The sequence below is a fragment of the Schistosoma mansoni genome, chromosome 4 (assembly GCF_000237925.1).
Source record: "Schistosoma mansoni strain Puerto Rico chromosome 4, complete genome".
NCBI classification, from domain to species: domain Eukaryota; kingdom Metazoa; phylum Platyhelminthes; class Trematoda; order Strigeidida; family Schistosomatidae; genus Schistosoma; species Schistosoma mansoni.
Genome location: NC_031498.1, coordinates 18174381 through 18195534, shown reverse-complemented (window position 1 = coordinate 18195534; position 21154 = coordinate 18174381). Strand labels below are relative to the sequence as shown.

The window sequence follows — 21154 nt, the reverse complement described above, 5'->3', positions numbered from 1 at the left end:
GAAGTCACTATCGTCCCACAAGTAATGTGAATCTGATGATGAATTTATACTAAGAGCAACCAGAAATTCCATTTACAATTGATTCACGTTAATTAGGATCAGTAATTTGTTATTTTTGTTTAACATACCTATTCATAATATGTTCTACATCAGGAACATAGCAGAAGTACGTTTTGCTCATGACTTAGAGGTCCGTTGGGATGATACTAAGTTTGTGATACGATGCCCGAAGATTTGACTTAACAGTCAGGTTTTAATTTGTTGGAGAACGAGTGACCTATATCCTATCTCTTTCAATCGCATATAACATTTCATCATATGCTCATGTTCTGTACGTAAAAATATTTTTATCTGCCTAGTGATGCTATCTTCAGTTTGTAGTCATTCGGGGGCCTGAGTCACTAGTATGATCACGTGAAAAGCTACATCATATCGTTGAGCTTATTTATCGATTGGCATTCTATTCATCGATTTTGACGATCGGAATCCCATCACGTTAATCATTGAGAATGTTTGTAACAGTTTTCCTGAAGTTCGCTTAGCTTTTACAACAGCTCTGTAGCGATTGAATAACGTTTATACCGATTTTCTCGCTTAAGATCCCAATCGTGTATGTATGTCTCATACAAAATATTAGTGTTTATATATTTGCACAATCTATTGGTTGATAATTGAAGGATTTGGGTTCTGAACTTTTATGATAAATACGCTCCTGAAAATACCTTTAGATCAGATCCAGTACTTTACTCGAAAATCACATGTATGTATTAACCGACAACTGTTTTTATTTTTGAAAAAATTGGCTGTGTACCACATCTCTTTAAACTGATTTTTATTTTATTTGTATAAGTCTAACAAGAACATCATATAAAAGTTGCTCAAAGATAACTACCGCTAATTAGTCACTATGAAAAAGCTGTAAATTAAGATACATAGTCGATAATACAATAGTTAATGTAAGTGTTATGACTTGACCTAGGCGGTAGCCAATTGTTATGACTTGATCAGGGTCGTCGCTGATTCGTTATGACCTTACGAATTTAACAAGGACGTAATCCGCGTGAATTATCCACCAATGGAATACGCCTTCTACGACCTTCACACTGTGACAATGACGTTCGATTAATATGAGTAATCTAGCGTCCTTATTGGTCCTTATCCGCCTAACCCGTCCACTTGAGTCCAAAAACACCAATAGCAGCTGCTGTAATGCGAATCGTTTATTTCAAACATACTTTATCTATATACCAGACAGGCAGACCACACAATACCATAAAATAGAAAATTATATTTGTACAAAACCAGGCCAAATGAGGCTGTAAGCGTGGGAGACAATAATCAATAAAACTGAGCATAACTTAGGAACAGTAAATCATACAATAATAATCAATATGTCAAAATGAAGAAGATGAATATAGATATAGATAATCTAGTTACCCGTACTTATGTCTTCGCTACTACATAACAGTAAGAATTTCGAAAAAGAATAACTACATACAATTCTAATTGGTTATTTATTCTTAGTTTCAGTGAGCATTCTAAATCACTCTTTAAAATCTACTGAAGAAATTGAAGAATTTAATCAACACTTAGATTTCTTACAATTCATCTCTTTTGTAAATTTTAATAAAACAAAAACAGTAATCATATCAGAATAGTATGGATTCATTTATTTCAACCTACTTTCCTTAGTAAAGAATGAATCCAGATAGCTTCTGTCAATATGCGCCAAAGATGTCTTCTTTCAGCACTTTTAACTATAATTCCTTGTTTCTTGTTTATGCTTTACATAGTTAATCGACTGTTTTTTTGTATTTAATATAACATAAGCTATAGCATCTTTCCATTTATATATTTCTTTTTTTATTCACTCCCCAGTTTATCTTATAAAATATTTACATTGCTAGCTTAAAACTAAGCACATATGTGAATGAAATTTTAATCTTTCCATAATTATTGTCTTGCTATTAAGCAACACCTAAGTCAACTACAATATTAATCAGAACTTTCTGGTATTAAGTTTGTATACTTTCCCGTTTTGAAGTATTAATATTATTGTTTTTATGTTGTTGTAAGTAACTAGAGAAAATATGCGACAAAAAAAATGGATTTTTATTAATATACTACAATTGTTCTTTGTTTATTAAGATTATACTTAATCTTGAATATCGTGATTGAATCTGAATATAATGTATTTTGTTCGGTTGTTGCTGATGCTCTAAGTGGTTTGATGCCCAATTTATAAAAAGCACTTTGGTTAACGAATTATTGATAATAAAATTATTTTTCTTAATAAATCGTTGACCAAACCCCGGGTGTTTTTAATTTTGTAGTGGTGCTAAATCTAAAAGAAGTCTTTATGATGGACTGACATCATCTAGAAAACCATCAATCTAATATCTTCTAGATATTTCACACCCAAAGTTTTTGAAATTTCTCAGATATGGATGTATGTTAGCGTTGAACATATGTTCAGCATGTTCCTGAAAACAATCGTGACATTACATTAGAAGGATTGTACTACTTACAAGTAGTTCAAAAATACTTACAAATGATATAGGTCAAAATTGTGTTAGTATCATAAGAAATAATATTTAATCACTTGCCCAGTAAAGCACAGTTAGGCATGATTATTGATATCTAGTTTTAAAAAATGAGCCGTTTGAATTGCTGTTTATAAAACAACACACAAATAGTAATCTTTTGATCCACTTTAACCTCATCAATAAAACAGGTGTTCTGTTTAAACAGCAAACTTGTCATTAAAATACTTACACCTATTTTTATTCACATGATCATAGGAAGACAACTCTAAAACGAACGCGTACTAGCCAACTCGTACGATAGAAACAATAGATGGTTAGTGATTGGTTAAATAAATGAATGTTTCATAAAAACTTAATAACTAAATACATTTTGACTATTTGTCGTTCGAATCTGAGAAAAAAGCAAAATCATGTTTCCAGAAATTATTCAGATGAATTAGAGTATATAAACCTCTAAACGAATCTGTTTCAAGGTAAGCTTTTCAATCGTCTTGTTTAACAGTTGTGCAAAACGTCGGCTTTCTCTTCTTTTCTATCAATAACAGTCCTTCTATTTTCATAGACGAAAAGTACTGGCATAAAATATAAACTTATTAGAACAAGGAAACCAAATTAAGAAATCAAAAATACAGAATTCACTGGCATTATTTATAATAGGTGAACGCTAATAAATAGAAAAATTGACTTTCAAAGACTCCCTTACTTTACTTGTTTTTATAAAGCTAATTACACTTGACACATGAAAAATATTATATTTGTTTTTATTCAAAATCAACAGTCGTGCAAGGCAACATCTTTCTAAACGCATTTCTGAACATATGCCTGCATTATTATCAAAATATAAGAATATCAACCAATTAATTAGTGAGTACCTGAACACTTCATTAACTTTGGTTAAGTGATCCCAATAAAGTCACCTTTCAGAATTATCCATAGTATCAAACTAGTCATTTCAAAGACAGACATGAGACAAGGACCTTATCACTCCAATTATTCAAGCTTAAATTCAACAGCAACTATATAAAAATCTCCAATCTACCATGGGCTTAAATTTCCATTCTAATTTTTAATCCTTCATAATTAAGTCATTGTTAATACGTTTTATGTGTGTCGTATGGACAATGAACCGTGATACTTTCATTTTCAAGCTATTTCCATTAGGTTTTATCATTCTTCAGATCACTACGCAATTTCTTTTAGCTACTGTAATTTTACGAACATATTTGAAAGTAAATTGGCTTTCCTCTTGTTTGATATTTTTTATAAAAATCGATGAGATGATTTGTTCACTGTCTTTAGTTAATGACTCTTCATTATGTACACCTACTATTTCCCAAAGCAAAAGCACATCATTAGGTGTCCTAGAGTTCGACATGAGTTTCTGTGGTTTTATTGGTATAATTACCTAGAAGAGATACATTTAAGCTAAACCATCTCTACAGTTCCCATACTGAAGAGTCACACACTGCCACATCATGAGACAGGTCTTACTGATCAGATAGGTATTGCTTAAATGAGACTTCTAGAAGACTCAGTGTATTAGAATTTTCCACTTTCCATTCAACATGGTTGTAGTCATGACATTCTTCTTCCCTCGTCTTTGATATGCTGCATTTTTCAGTGATAATTAACGTTTTATAAACGGAAAGTATGTTAGCACCCTACAGAACATCGAACGGTGAATTATCACAATCTACTGAAGGTATGTTCCAATTTACCTAATGAAAATACATTTAAAATGAATAAATACACAATTTTTTCATGACAATGAATTACGAATATTAATTTATAAATACTAAATGACCATCATCTGATTGGGACCAATATTATTAATCATTATCAACCTTTTGAAGAAGCGTTAAGAATCTATATTTATTCCCTCAATTTGTTTATTAAATTAAAATTAAGGTCACATGCATCTTAACATCTATATATTAAAATTTCAGTACTCAGTTTAACCTGGAATAACTGGAGAATCTTTCCAGGTGAATGAAACAATAATACCAACTAAAAGACAATAGAAAGTAAATATGAAATAAGATAACGCCTAAAAATACAGAAATAAACAATGTGTGTATTCCATTTGGTTACTATTTGTATCATGCAAAAACGAAATCAAATAAACCATTAACAATACAATTCGGATAATGTGAATTCATTCATTCATATAAGAGATTAGAATTCAAAATTTTAAATACTAATAGTCTATTGTTTTAGAAATTATTGATGAAAATGACTGGTTACTGTAGGAATAAATGATAAACTGTTCAATTCAACTTCTTATTAATAAAAGTGATACAACAACAAGTAGTATTAGTTCCATTTTATATCTATCTTTACGAATAGCTATCACTTTTGTAGTCACATAAAATTTACTAATATAATGTCACGGAGAAAACATGAAATAGTTATAGTACTGTAAAATTTATGATAATTTGGCATATAAAATCCGAAATTATAATTTGCTTTCGAAGTATGAGTGACTTTGAGGTGGATACTATCGACCTTGACCGGTCACTGGAGAAGATTCACCAATCATAATCTTGGTAATTTCCCCCCCCCCAATACTTTATTCGTATATGAATCGTCCTGAACAATTACACGCTTCTATCGATAACGATTACCTTTAAGAAGACATCGGTTATTCTAAATGTCAAATGACCCGGAATAACGTTTCCTTCCTATTCTAATACTGAGTTCAACAAATCAATGTAGCATCAACCAAACCTTAAGCACTTAAATTATGTGCATGAATTATCAAACTCCAAATAGGAAACCATAATTTATGCATCACCAAACCAGAAGTGATATTAAATGGAAAATAGTGAATAATCGCTAAGTAATAATTAAAGAATAGTGAAATGATGGCAATGGTTATTGTGTTTAATGAATGTCTAGAATACCAGGAACATGTAGATACAATAGTCTAGTTGATTAATAAATGTATATAAATCAATAATTCGTAAGATAGTTACGAAAGTTTTCACTTTCCTCATATTTTTTTAATCATTAAAAGTTATTTGCGAAGCTGCTACCACAGAACGAATTAAAGTTATCTCAATCTAAAATATTTTAATTATTCAGTTTACTTTAAAGTGGATATCTAACATAAACCAACTAATCGAGAAAAGGCCCTCAAACGCCCTGGTACGGCCGAGAGTGAAGAGAGTCCGCTCTCCCTCTCGAAATCCTCTCATATGACCACGCGTATATAGTCTCTGCCAGGGAAGTCCTACTCACTGCCTTCTCGTGGCGCGACCGTTGTTTTTTACTAAATTCAGAGGACGAAAAGCGAATGTCCGGCGCTTTAACCGGGTTGGTGGACACGGAAAGTCCACCTAGGGGGAGTTGGGAAACCCTGATTTCAAACCAATGGTGCACATGGGCTCCAGTATCCTGAAGAAACAAAAGGAGTATGAATCAATTGTTGGTCACCGGCTACCATGGGACTGCATCTCCTTATGATGCTCCACTGCCTTGTGGATCAGACCTTTAGGTCAAAGACTCCGGGTGTGGCCCCCTGAGAAAACCACTTGCTTCAGTTTGGGCACCTGAGCAGTATCACAGACTTCACACAAATCAAATGATATTTGTGTGGCGCATATGTATCTGGTGCTTCCTTGTACCAATATTTATGTGTTTAAATAAATAAATAAAAATATAAATCGAGAAAAGAAATAAACAATGATTTTTTTAAAAGTTGAATTCTTTAAAATTTTATAATATGTCCCAAGTTAAATGTTTACACAAGCCAGCTTACAAACTAGAAGTTTGTTTAAATAATCTTAAAAATTTCGTAAAAGAAAGCAAAACCTGTCAAAATGTCAGATCTGTTAATTATATGTAAATACTTACAATCCAACTAATTCATTCGATAGAAGTGAAGTGATTATGAACTCAGGCAGAAGTCAATAAACGGTTAATATTTCAAAGTATAGACCAACCAATTACATTTTAATGAAGTCCTATCCAGGTATCTATTTGTCACTGTATACATATATTGTAAGTTATCTTTTTTTAAATGTGTATATTTGAATATGTCACTAGTTGACAGTAATTTTGATATTAAAACTATCCAACATCTTTAAAGTTAGAATAGATTAAGAACACATAGCTTATTAGTTGATAGTTATATAAATTAAATAATAAATCATAACATAATAACTAAGAAATTAAATTGCACAGATGAATAACTAAATTACATAACGTATAAACAAAATACATCCAAAAACAAACAAACAAAAAACTGTTAAGTTAACAATAAACTAAAAAGGTAAGTGTACATTTAAAATAAAAATCATTAAAGAGAATCTCCAACATTGATATATGTATATGTGTACTCTTTTTTACACATAAAATGATTGTGAGTACAATATGAAGAGCATCAGTAAGAGACTAAAAGGCACATACCTATCTATATAATAAATATATTGAAATGATAATATTTAAACAAAGTATAATTATTTTATTTTTAATGGATTGGCGAAAGGAATTTAATGATCTATTGATAATAATGAATTATATCTGTATTTTTTATAAAGAAGTAACAAAAAAAAATCAAATTGACTAGATATAAATTATTGCAATAAGTTGACTTTTCATTTACTTTCCATCCTTTTACTTCTTGTTCTTCCCCCGCGAAAGATGGTTATCCTGTTTATTTAGAATATATTCATTGAGCATATTGCACAATTCAGTAGACAGATGCATTTGATGAATAATTTGTTCCCATGATGGATGCCTAATAAAGAGATTGCGAAAAAAATGTAAAAGAATAATCAGTTAGATATAAACTGACAAAAACACGTGACACAAGGGGGGGTTTGTGGAGATTTTAGTAATTTTAAATAGTCAAGATTATGAGTCAATTGAAGATAGGCAACCGTGGAAAACCCGGAAGCACTGGACGGCCGTTTCGCCCTCTTGTGGGACTCCTCAGCAGTGGGCATCCACGATCCCGCCTTCGCGAGTTTCAAACCCAGGTCCTGGGTTTTTCTAATTCATATTTTTATATTGATCACTGCATTAAGGACAATTTTCGAGATGATGTGTCATCCACTCGATCCATTTAGTTCACATTGTATCCTGTTCACATCAGAGACGATCTCAATCGTTCGTAATTAGAACTTATTGCAGACCACTAGCCCAAACATTATCTCAACCACAGTTTTATTTTTTACCAATCTTTTAATGATTCCGTTTACTTTCTTCATGTAGCTTTGGTGAAATATTGTAACTGAAAGGTAAATACCAATACATTTCGCTATATTGCGAAATTTTATCTGTAATTCAATTAAATTGACAAAAAGTAAACAACAAAATGTGTAAGGGGTTTTATTTATAGTTGTTTAATAGCAAACACTGGGTAGTAACTAGATTAGAATTTCACTCTACCGATCAAGAAAATAAATAAGTAATATTTACTTGAAGATAGTCAAAATTAATTATTCTGTGACATGTAACAACTTCAATGTCAACCTTTTAGTTGAAGACTTCAACACCAATTATTACAGTCAAGAGGATTTTATCACCAAGGTAAATTAACTGAGAAATATTCGAGAATTCTACGGATACACTAACACATAAATTACTTAAACTTAATTAATTTAAGTAAATTTTATCCACTTACATTACTAAATTCACAGATAATGGACGAGGTAAATACGTGATGATACTTTGTAATGTATATAGCGTAAAAGGACTTCTTTGAACTTTAGGCATTTCATCAAATGAAATTAATGAGGATTTTTCACGATTACACAAACCAATTGATTGTATATGATTCCCATTTTGATAGGTACAGACTACAAATTGACTAATGAATTTTAATGTAACTGCATTCAATTTACATAACCAACTCCATAATCTTGATAATTCTTTTTTCGCACCAACCATAATCTTTAAACAAAATAAAAATATGAATAATAATTCATACATAGAAAACAAAAACGTAAATAAGATTAGGTTCATGCAAAATTATGCAAAAACGACGAAATAATTTAAGACAAAGTCAGTAGCAAATGATATCGCAAATATGACCTCTGAATGGATAGGTTTATGCTGATAATAACTAAGACAATCAATAGCGTTGAATTTGAAGTATGCCATCAGATGTCCTTACTTACTTACGCCTGTTACCTCATCGTGGAGGAGCATAGGCTGCCCACCAGCATCCTCTATACAACTCTCTCCTGGGCAATCCTTTCCAGTTCTTTCTAGTTGCTACTCATTCTTTTCATGTCTATTTCCGATTCCCTATGCATTGTGTTCTTTACTTACGTACTTACGCCTGTTACTCCCAATGAAGCATGGGGCGCCGACCAGCATTCTCCAACCCACTCTTTCCTGGACCTTCCTTTCTAGTTCTATCCCACTTTTGTACATTCTTCTCACATCTGTCTCCATTTCTCGGAGTAATGTATTCTTTGGTATTTCTCTTTTCCTTTGGCCTTCAGGATTCCATTTGAGGGCTTGCCTTGTGACGCAATCGGGTGATATTCTCAAAGTGTGTCCTATTCACTTCAAGTGCTTCTTCATGATTTCTTTCTCCGCTGAAATCTCGTTTGTTCTCCCCCACAGTAGGTTGTTGCTGTTCTTCGGACTTCCACTTTTCCGCTTCCCTTCCGGATTTCAAGTTAGCGCTTGCCTTGTAATGCACATTGGTGATTGCCCTAATGTATGTCCGATCCACTTCCAACGTCCTTTCCTAATTTACTCTTCAGCAGGAGGCTGGTTTGTCCTTCCCACAAGAGGCTGTTGCTGATAGTATCCAGCCACTGAATGTTGAGTATTTTGCGTAAACAACTGTTTATAAATACTTGAACCTTCTTGACGATGGATGTAGTAGTTCTCCACGTTTCAGCTCCGTACAGTAGAACTGTCTTGACATTTGTATTGAAGATTCTCACTTTGATATTGCTTGACAGACGGTTGTTTTGAGGTCCATATGTTCTTCGATTGTAGGAATGAGGTCTTTGCTTTGCCAATGCTCACCTTTATGTCTGCATCCGATCCTCCTTGTTTATCAATGATGCTTCCCAGGTACGTGAATGTTTTCACCTCTTCCAGGATTTCACCATCGAGTGTGATTGGGTTGGCGTTCTCCCGTGCTGTATTAGAGAATTTTTCTTTTTCTTTTGTGTATGTTAAGGCTTATTGATGCAGAGACCGTTGCTACATTAGTTGTCTTCGTCTGTATTTGTTCGTGTGTATGGGATAGGAGGGCTAGGTCATCTGCGAATTCCAAATCATCTAATTGATTCTGAGATGTCCATTGTATCATTTAACCAAAATACAAAGTACAGATGAACTAAAGGGACGTATATTGAACCTTGACCAGTTAATTTTGGTGACTATCAGTGACAGGTTGTGGAGATTGTTAAACTTTACTGAAATCACGAACCGACCTAAGTTAGAACGTCATTGAAAACCTGAGAGCACTAGACGGGCGTTTCGTCCTAGTATGAGGACTGCATAGCAATTTGTATCCACAACCTCGCATACGGGAATCGAAACTAGGACCTTCGATCTTGCGCTCGAATGTCTGATCTCTAGACCACTGACTACGGAAACTGTAAATGTTACCGTTAACTAACAAAGGTCATAAATAAAATTGGAAATGTCACTTACCAAAGACCAAAAAACTCATTATAAGATGTCAAGTTATCATCAACATAATAGTAATAAAATAGATCGTGTGAATAAAATCAATACGAGAGTTTCATTTCGTTAATGGAGATAATAATAATAATAATAACTTCGTGTGAATAGAGAATATAATAAGAGAAGTGCTGTCTAGGTAGATATGATAAGAAATTTATGCGAGTTGAGAAAGATGAATGTATAGATTAAGAAAGATATAAATACTAAAGGAATTGAGGAGGGTAAGGGATTAATAATATCCAGTCTATCCATATAGTGATCTAGTCGTGCACCAAGGTAAACACAGAGGCCAAACATACTTTTTTTGGATACATAAGTTATGTTTTCTGGAGTTCATGACTACTCAAGGATAAAACCCTCTGAATACGGCCTATGTAAGTATCACCACAGGAGCAGTTAACTTAATAAACACGCGTAGAAGAGCCCATCATCGGTAACCTATTATTGATTTGTTGTGCAAGTACTAGTTTATTTGAGATTACATGTAAATTAGCGGTGTGAACTGTCCATTCAACAGATCTTTTGAGTCAACGTGTTAAAATATCACTCGCTGTGTCCCCTTTTAAAGTCGAGGTTTAGACAAAAGGTCGTCTTGCTGGTCATGTCGGAATATGTTCTTTTTGTCCTTTCTGATAGATACATTTGACGAAATTATCTGAATAGTCAATATTTCGTAATGTATTCTTTAGTTTACCTTTTATACCATCTACACTATCCTCAGAATATAATAGTTTGATTCCTTGGTTGAGAAATTTAACCAGATTTATTTTATACTGAAGATGTGTAAGCTATGAAAGTAAGTATTTTAATCAGTCCATTTATTCTTTCGAAATAAATTTCTTTCTATGGGACCATCTAGCCTTCTAGAAAGCAGGAAATCAAGGGGAGCTATATTGTTATCTTTCTCCTCTTCATTGGTAAGTTTAATAGCTGGATGATTTCTTTGATTAGATCAACGTTTTATAAATATTTGGGTAATTACCTTTTTTAACACGATGAAATGTATTTCTAAGTAAATTGATTAGTAATTTCTGTATAAATTTTCGTGCTAATTAAATAAGATATCTAACAGTTTCTTCAGATAAACAATAAAAATCGAACTGATATTTATCAATGCTTCATATAATGTAATAACTGCCTTTTGTAAATGATACGATTTAGTTTGATAACAGTTTGAGGATACTAATTTAATTTCTGAACTGTATTCGTTGCAGATTGATCTCAGTTGAGATAAAACCAAAATCTAGGGAGCCATAAACTTTGGTTTCGTAATAGCATTGAACTCTTTAGAAGTGAACAACTAGAAGCAGCCAGAAATCCAACTCATGGCATCCCAGTTTCGTGGCTAACGCCTAAACATTACAGTCACACCAGCTAGCCTCCCAATGGTAAATTCAACTTCAATTAATTTGTGACCAACCCCATTGATAACAACTGTTTTACAATCCAAACACTACCGGTCACGCATTCTCACTAGAACATCAGGGACTAGCATAGTTTAGTAGAACCTTTTGTGGAGGTTTATTTAATTTGTCGATTATACTTGTTATACTATGTACAGACATTATATAAAACCGAATAATACAAACTGTCTACTCAAAACTGGAGTAAATATACAAAAATTTAAACTCTGGATCTCATAGTTAAATACATCAACGAAAACAATTGAGCTACTAAGGTAAACAAAAAAATGCAGGGCAATTATTTCATATTAACGGAAACTAAATTTCATCTTAAGAATAAAAATAGACTACCACTTACTGTCGGTTTATTTAATAAAACATCAATCATTGCATCCGAATGTGAACAATAATTATCAAGATAATAAAATGCTATCCGATATTTATCTTTCCATTGATTAAAAACATTTATATTTTCATTTAAATTTAATGAAAGTAATTCAATAGAAGGCTTTAAATAACAACAAGATGTACTAGATATCAATGATTGATTTGACCAGTATGATAACAGATTCGGATCATGTGTAGTTATAAAAAGAAGCATTGAACTAATAAATTGATTAATATTATTAATTAAATGATCATGTTCAGCTAATGATAAATATGATAATTTATTATACACGTCTTTTAATAGCATAGTGTACTGTAATGTAAACAAGAAAAATAATAATTAATTGCTTTTACGATCGTAATTTTTTCTCACGTTTTTAAAGTACTGGAAATAATGATAACAAAGAAAAGCGACAACAACAACAAAGCGTGACTTTTACCCCACTTTGGAAAGATCATTTACATCAAGTAGTACTTATATGACCTTGGTGTATAGAAGAAAAGAGGTTTTTAAACTAACTACGACATAAATTCATTTAGTATTGTTTGTTTGAATCTTCCCATCGATGTGTTAGTACTGCAACTGGTCAGTCTCTAATCAGGACTCAGTGGCCGAGTGGATAACGCGATGTCGTTTGAAGCGAAAGGTACTGGGTTCGAGTCCCAGAGTCAACATCAACTCTGAGACGCAGGTACATCCAGCTGACGAGTCCCAAATAGGACGAAACGCGCGTCCTGGATTCCACTGCTAGCCACTATCCATCTTTGCTTAACTACGGCTTAGTAAGAATAATTGTGTCACATACTTGCACTGATTATACAAATATATATTTTATCCAACACGTTCAATTTATCAAAATTGTTTCATAATTGTGTAATCAGTTTTTTCTATGGTAGTTACCAATAAATATAATCTCAACTCCCCCACCTAGTTAGTTAAAATTAAAAAAAGTCTGGTAGAAGTGGGCATGTTATAGTTACCATTACCACATCAGGATGAAAAGAACTTACCTAAACTGATAGCAAGAGTGAGAATAATGTTAGTGTCAGTGATAGTGAGTACGAAAAATGATACTATGGTTCGAAAAGAAAGTGTGCATGAAAGAATACTGAAACTCAAGACTTAGGTGTGAAACAGAGAGAAAATCCATCTGCTCTAAAACGACCAATTCTTGATCATGTTAGCCAACGTCTCCAACTACTGGTCGGGATTATCAGACTCATTTCAATCAAGTAGTCTGCTCCGATCAACAAGCTTTGATCTGAAAGTTAGTAACTTCGTGAACTGATGGCACGTCTCAGGTTGGTTGCTCCTGGTTTTCTTCCAGCTTATTCATACCTCAGGTAGCAATAAGTGTGAGTCTTGTATAACACACAGTACATTTACACAAATGAGTCTAAATATTTCGGTACACATCTCAAACGGCAGTTAGTTAGCAAAATGGTTAGAACATTATTCACCCTCTATCATAAATTCATTAGGGTCTGAAACGTGTTCTGAAATGGACTTCTGTCAAAATGTATCGTGATCGCCGAGAAATCTTAATCAGTTTAATCTATGGTAATAATTTCTCAGTGTTACAGTGCACCAAACATGAACGATAAACAGAATAACTGAGTTTCATAATTTCCAACAGTTCACCAAATAAAAATTTACAAAGACAGATTTAAAATATTATCGTTATGTTACTAACCACCGATGCTCTAAACTTCTACAGTCCTCTTTCACTTAATTTAGTCTTGTTCACTACTCTATGTTAATTGTAAACTGATGGAACAAGCTACTGTTCAACACAACTTCAAAGATAGAGACTACCAAAAGTCTGAGATCAAGATTTTCTAATAATACGGTACTAATTTGTCTTAGGTATGGTATTATTCTAAAGAGGTATCGAAAAAGATAGGTCACTACTATAAATACAATATGAATATTTTTCATAATGAAGGTTATTCGTATATTGAACCAGTTATGATCATTATCCATATCTGACGCCCATTAGATGGTTTCAACCCCTTAGTTTATGGGATTAACAATTAAAACGACAGTTAACTAGACGCAATATGTCGATACCACAAACAATTTCTGCATAAGCAACAATGAAATGATCAATGTGGTTCGACAATAAGAATAAGATTGAAGAAAACTTATGAGTGATTAGTGCATTCATTGACATTGGTTCGGAGTCCTGATTACGCAACGTATGGAGCAATGACTTAATATCTAAAGACTTCGACTCCTATCGCATTTCACTAACACTCGAGTAGTACTACTAGCCTGAATATAAACAATGTGGATAAGAGTTGAGTGTTTAAACTTTTATTTGTCGGATGATTTACACCTTTTTCTCAATAAAAAACAATCCAGAAGTTAAGCATTTTCCAAATTTCTGATTACAAGTTAAACAAACCTGATGAATTATTAAAGCTGGTACAGTTGGAATGTGATTGCCATTATTGTTATTATCTTTATTGTCAACAATATGATTAGCGTTCTTATGTGAACTTGGGTAATCATTCTTCAGTAGAGGCTCAATTGTGCTGAAATTTACACTACTGTCATTCAATGAATTTATACGAAGATAATCAATAAACCAAGAAGATAAATCAGATGGTGTTTTATTCACTGTTGTAATAGATTCAATAAAATAATTCATATCTATGTGTAATATGAATAGATTATCAATCCACACAGTTCGTTTATTATGAAATGATGAAGTATGAGATGGTGGTGATGATGATTTTTTGGATAGCGTTGATTTGTCTGATTGAAAATATGATTCAAGCGAAAACAAATAAATTAAATCCTTTGTCGAACGTTCATTTCCACCTTGAGATAAAATTGATTCAGCCATTAAATCAACCATTTCTTCATAAATAAAACTGTTAGCCACTGAACAAGATTGCCTTGGTATATGAATCGTTGACTGAAAATCAAATTGTTGTATTACAAAAAGTAAATGGACTATATTACACAATACTTAATAGAGTATTTTTTCATACCGAACTAAATCTTAACTCATTAACTGATAAAAATTAGTTGTTAGAAGCTAATTTGCATTATAGTTTGATGACAGAAAGATAAGAAGTGGAAACCCAAAAACTAAATATTTACTCTATTGAGTATGAAATCAAATACATAACCTTCTGGTATCAAAGTAAGTCCAAAACCATACGAAAACTGAATATACATTCAAGCGATTACATTTTATAGCTTGATACATTTCGAGACGGCGCAACTAACATACGGTTTTATAACTGAGTTATTAGTAAACACTTTAATTGTAATTGGCTTTAAAAGTCACGACTTCCTACTTAACATTCGAGAGAATTATCACGTGGTTAGTCACTAACTAACACTGGTCTTATTATGAAGGCTTATAGTTGTGGGTTTAATTCCATTAGAACTCTATGAGGTGCATTTCTAAGGGGTTACAAAGCGCACTGTTTGCGATATCTCAAGTTTTAAATAATATATCATTGTTAAAGAACATATTATCATCACCAATTGACAGCACCGCTTGTCACACGAAATATATAGGGTTACAATAAGAGAAATAAAATCTGTAATTCAATAACTAAGTACCGATCCTCATAAGTAACAAGGAGATAAACCTAATAAATGAAGTCTGACATTGTTGTGCTTATTTCAAAATAAACATTGATAGTATAGATATGTTCGCCGATTTGAAATCTAACTAGACTAAATGTACATATAGTTACATTTAAAGATAATGATTGAAATTTGAATTCATGAAGGAAAAATTTCATCTAAAGATAATAACATCATAGGTTATACTCATTCAGAGATCATTTATAAGTGTAGAATAATGTTTCGCAATAAATTTCTATAGAATTGAATTAATATAAGATTGATTGATCACTGAGTAGTGTCCAATGTTGTGTTTATTTAATAACTAGTATTGATCGAATTATGTCAATTAAGTTGGAATCTGGACATAATAAACGAAACATTGAGTCACTTGGATCAGTGGTCACAAGGTAACTCGATCAATAGCATTCAATTAGTACTAAGAGCTAGACAAACGTGACATCGGTTACAACTCACTGATCAATTAACGTGTCTCAGACCTACAAAACGTCAGTTGCGGTTTGTGTAGTTCATTGGGTACATCCAAGACTATCAGGATTAGTGACACGGGTTCAAAGCTCAGGTTTCTTCAAGATTACTGTTTTTAACGACGGGTTTCAACTAGCGTAAAACCTAAGTCTAGAGTTTTAGACCAAAAAGCTTGTAACCACCTAATACATTGTAAGATTAGAATACAATCGACGAGAGCATATCACACGTATTGATAGGTAAAAAAAAACGCAGTTTATTAACTACAGACTGTTTCAAGTACTAGTCGATAAGTTGTACCATTTTGTCTAAGAATTAATTAACACACCATGGGAAGCACATCGAAGTACTAAATCAAATAAATCTGAGAATTGTAAGAGTTATAGAGCAACCAGAGAATATGGGCAAACAACAATCTATGCTGAACAAAAACTTGCCACAAGAAATTTACTTCTATACACGCGAATAACATACTGAGGGTAGCAACGGTAAACTGCAAAAGTTTTCAGCCGGATTACATAAACAAAAAGTTGTAATTCTTGATGGAAAATTAGCATCCAAGCCAGTATTACTATTAGTAGTAGCCGTATTATTTTTATTATTATCGTCATCATCTTCCACTAAGTTTATTTGAGCTAAACCAACATGAAATTGTGATTTCTTATAAAATTGATTGACAGATGATTGTTTCCAGGATGGATAAATCCATATTAATCGGGTGATCAAACCTAAAATAAACAAATTAACAACAACGGAACCATTCTATAATGAAAGTAATAAATTTAGATCTGAATCCTTTCTATAAAAAACTGAACAACCACTAGAAACAAATGAAGTTGAAATATGGACAAATATCGGTAAAATTTGGGAATAAAATCACGTTCCATTATATAATCTGAGATTGTTTAAACCTACAATTTTAAACAAAAAAAATTAATACCGTTCAAACAATAGACTTTTTTCTACTATACATTTATTTTAATGTTTCCATTCAAAATTTACCACCATTTTTACTTCCAATCTTAATAAAAAGAACTAAATAACCTGACTTTACTTTGTATACAACTGGTATGCGTGTACATATTTTAATGATTACATATAGTGTTTGATAGGTCGTAACCATAGTGATACTGTGAGAAACAAGATTTACCGAGTTTTATTGATTAAGCAATGCGAACTTATGATTATTGGCTAAATTCATGAGGAATAAAGTTGAATAGAATACTTTTTTAAAGAATATTTATGATTATGTTGTTAAAACATGAAAATAGTTCATGTTAAGAATGCTAGATCCCCAGAAATCATTCAGTAAACTTTTCATTTCTGCAATCTTGTTATGGAAATTTGACTTTCTCATTTTTGTGCTAAAAGAGCTCATTCGGGTTGTGTTTCCTACCTGGGAGGACCATAGATGTTATTGATTCGTTTCCTCCTTCAGTACGTCATTTTTGGACGTTTTCCAAGGACATTTCTGTATTGTACTTATACACGAGTTGTGTGCCTCTTGTTCGTTCGTTCTTCCGGGTCGCTCGAGGAACTATATATTTTATCAGCTGAACCTAGTTTATTCCTTTTCGTTAGTCGGACTGAGGCGCAGTGGAATAGCTTATCTTATCCTGTTACTGTGTTGATGACTTTCGTTCCGTTTGCCGGTCCTAAGTGATATCGTAATTTATCGAAATTGGCAGTTCAGTTAAGAAAATTTTCTTTTCTGTTACAGAATCTTTACTATCGCATTTACAACTACGTTTTACACATAGAAGTTGATAATAAAGTCATACAGTCACAGAATAAAAAATGGTACGTACGTGCATAAGCTCAAGTTGTCATAATCAAATAGCACAGAGAGATGAAATTATTGAAGCGGATCCCAGAATAGTAGAGATAGTCACAGTATCAGTGGTAACAAAAACAATTAGGTATTGGAGATACAATTCCAGAAAATATAAATTAGTGAAATAAAAGAAAAATTTCAGAAATTCAAAAGCTTATAATCTTAGGAACGGATGCACCTGCACTATAGCAAACGAATTTGAACCATGTCATTCAAAGTCTCTAACCACTGGTTACGATAATCATGCGGACCCGAACCAGGTGTAGTCCATATCTGTACAAAATGACTAGATTCAATTGTCACTGATTTGTGGACTAATTCCATGTTTCGGTTTGACTGCCTCTATCTTTCTCTTAACATCCTCTTACGCCAGATAACATCATTCATCGAGATGATCGATGGTCGGGCATGCCTAACTCATGTTCCAACCACCTAAGTTGATGAAGATTTACTACTTCATCAATCAATTAGACAATAAAGCGGAAAAATATTGCGTAAATAACTAAGTTATAATAATAATAATTATTATTATTATCATTACAATTGTTATTATAAATGTTATAAATTGCCCAAATATTACGTATTGCGATAGGACTACACGAAATTCTACCAACTGACCAAATTCAGTTATCCTAGTTCGACCCCAATACTGTTCCCCAACTCCAATAAATCAGAACACAGCCGTTAAATGAGAATTATTTATGAGGTCAGCAGCAGAACAAAAATGATTTACAGACAAGGCATATTTATACAGTTAAGATGGCTATGAACAGTAACCAATGGAAAGGAAGGACACGTAAAGGTTATAATTAGGACAACTCAAAATTGACCAATAGGAAAACGACACGGAGTCATAGTTAGGACAACTGTAATTAATGACCAATAGAAAATAACATGCGAAATATGTGAAGAGTCTGAAAACATACGACTTTACTTTCGAGATAATTTTGGGATATTCCTGTGAATATCCTAACAATTATTAATATAGAAAATCTGTTTTAGAATTAAGACATCGTCATAAAATACAACCCAGTGCATAAGGTTCTAATAAAAAAACTTGCTTCGAATACAGAACAGAGACTACTCAAATACATATTTATGTATCTACACGAAGGTATACTCTTTAATGTAGTTCAGTAGCTTAATTTTCAATCATTAAACTTGAAGTTAGAACCCCACTTTGCCTACGATGGTTTAAGTAACTATATTATCAATAGTCTTTACACTAATAGTGTTACTCAAACCTCGAGTTAATACACCTGTAACATACTATTTATATCAAATTGATCATGCCGGTAAAATGGCGTGAATTCTGTAATTATTATTTTCATAATATGTATTATTATTAAAGCAAACACTAAACAAAATAATTTAACTGTTTTCTAAGTATATATTTGATCATTTTTACTCTTCTAGACTGATAATGATCGAGATGCGTTAATTATCAGGCACAGAAATATGCATCACAAAGAAACTAAAACACGTGAAAAAACGAGGACATTTTCATTTTGCTGAAAACAAGGAACTTCAGGAAGAGAATATAAAGGTCGACAGATTTTAGCTTTGATGAGTTTCATTTAAATCATGAGCCGATCCAAGTCAGAACACCATTGAAAATTTGGAAGCACAGGACGGGCGTTTCGTCCTAACATAGGACCACTCAACAGTGCACACCTACGATCCCACAAGGAGGACTTTCCGTATTGTGCATAAACGCCCAACCCCTAGACCTACGCATCCAACGGTGTTAATGTCTAACTTCAATCAATCCACGACATTGCGCAACCATCTCCCATTGTCTTTGGTGTGTAACTCCTTTACACCTAACGCGGGTTAGCTTCCCTGGTCACGGCTTCTCACTAGAACTCGGGAAATTTCCTGTTAAAGGTAGTCACTAGTCAGTACATGATGATCGTCAGTAAGAGATTATTGAGATCGTTGATAGATTTACTTAGGTAAAATAAATGAGTGTTCGGAAGAAAAAGAGATTAGATGAAAATAAGCAAATATTATTAGTGGAATATCACTTTTAATGTAGCAACATAAACCTGTATGGTGTATATGAGAATTCAACTTGTAACAAGATCAACTTAAGTGTAGAAATGTCTACTGTATTAACGAACGGAGTCAGAACAGACAAACATTGAACGTGTTATGACTCAAAAATAATGAATTTATCAAAGTATTATTTACATACTTTTGGGTCACTGAATTAACACCCACTCAGACCATTCAAACACGATAATGACTGTAGTTATAATGTCTATTACAAGAACCTTGAACTGGCTTTAAATTATATTAACTTTCTAGATAATATTAATTATCGTTAATCCCTCATTAGCATACATCACAAAACGTTATTACTGAGTAATTATAGACTTATTACATATAGAGTATTAAGCTTGTATATGTTCATGTATGGATTTGATTATCACATATAATACGTGAAAGTTAACAAAAAAATTTATTTAAACGAAAGGAACGGTAGTAAATAAACCCAGAACAAACATTGATGTAGAATAATATGAATTCATCATATTTCGTGGTTTTTCATCAGCTGCTATATATACGTTTATGAAGAGAAACAATGTGTTACTCAAAAGAATACATTACTATTCAGTGTAAGTCCAGGTAGAAAAGTACTGTATATAATAAATTTAACATAAGTATTAACTAAAACACGTGAAAAAATGTACTCAATAATTAAAATAAACTGCCAATTAGATACAGAGAAAAAAAAGTATAGAATCGCCTTCTTCAGATCAAAGTAATTAAAACTTGCTTAAATTGATAACAATAAAATCATGAATAGCAATATGGAACCTAAAAAAAACAATTTTTATCTGCCTTTGAAAGAAATATTTTACGAATTTGAGTACAACGTATAAATACAAAAAGAATCCAAGACAGATTACAACTACTGAATTCTAACACTTATATATAAACTTACCATGAAATGCATTAGTTAAGAATACTCGGTACTGTTCTCGTTTATCGAATTCCATTACAGAATTTAACTGACTAGCAAATGGAAACGGTGACTGACTACTAAAAGTAATCTATGAAAATAGTGAACGGAAAATAACAGAGAACAACTGATCAAACATTTAGCAGACTTAATGAATAAAATGTATTCAAAACTTACTATCAGACAAAAAAAATTACATAAACACATAAGAAACAGACAATTTAGTTCCAAACCACCTGGTGGTAGTCATCTTTGTATAATCTAAGTAAACATAAG

General features: G+C 32.4%; 1 protein-coding gene and 1 non-coding gene across 3 annotated transcripts in view; one reads left to right on the top strand and one right to left on the bottom strand.

Annotated features, from left to right (window-relative positions):
• Nucleotides 1–7163: 7163 nt before the first annotated feature.
• The window catches only part of Smp_160220.1 (hypothetical protein), a gene marked incomplete at its 3' end in the record, with an annotated part of 42852 nt that continues 28861 nt past the window's right edge, over nucleotides 7164–21154 (bottom strand). For both annotated transcript variants that reach the window (XM_018797039.1, XM_018797040.1), the window contains exons 18-23: nucleotides 20861–20969; nucleotides 16551–16804; nucleotides 14407–14922; nucleotides 11970–12119; nucleotides 8176–8444; nucleotides 7164–7287 (exon numbers count right to left, since the gene is read on the bottom strand). In XM_018797039.1, coding sequence (XP_018652121.1) covers nucleotides 7164–7287; nucleotides 8176–8444; nucleotides 11970–12119; nucleotides 14407–14922; nucleotides 16551–16804; nucleotides 20861–20969 — 1422 coding nt within the window. The remainder of the gene's footprint in view (nucleotides 7288–8175; nucleotides 8445–11969; nucleotides 12120–14406; nucleotides 14923–16550; nucleotides 16805–20860; nucleotides 20970–21154) is intronic.
• On the top strand, nucleotides 12602–12670 carry Smp_tRNA_01072_Pseudo_TTG.1.1. Its single transcript has one exon. It is a non-coding gene (tRNA).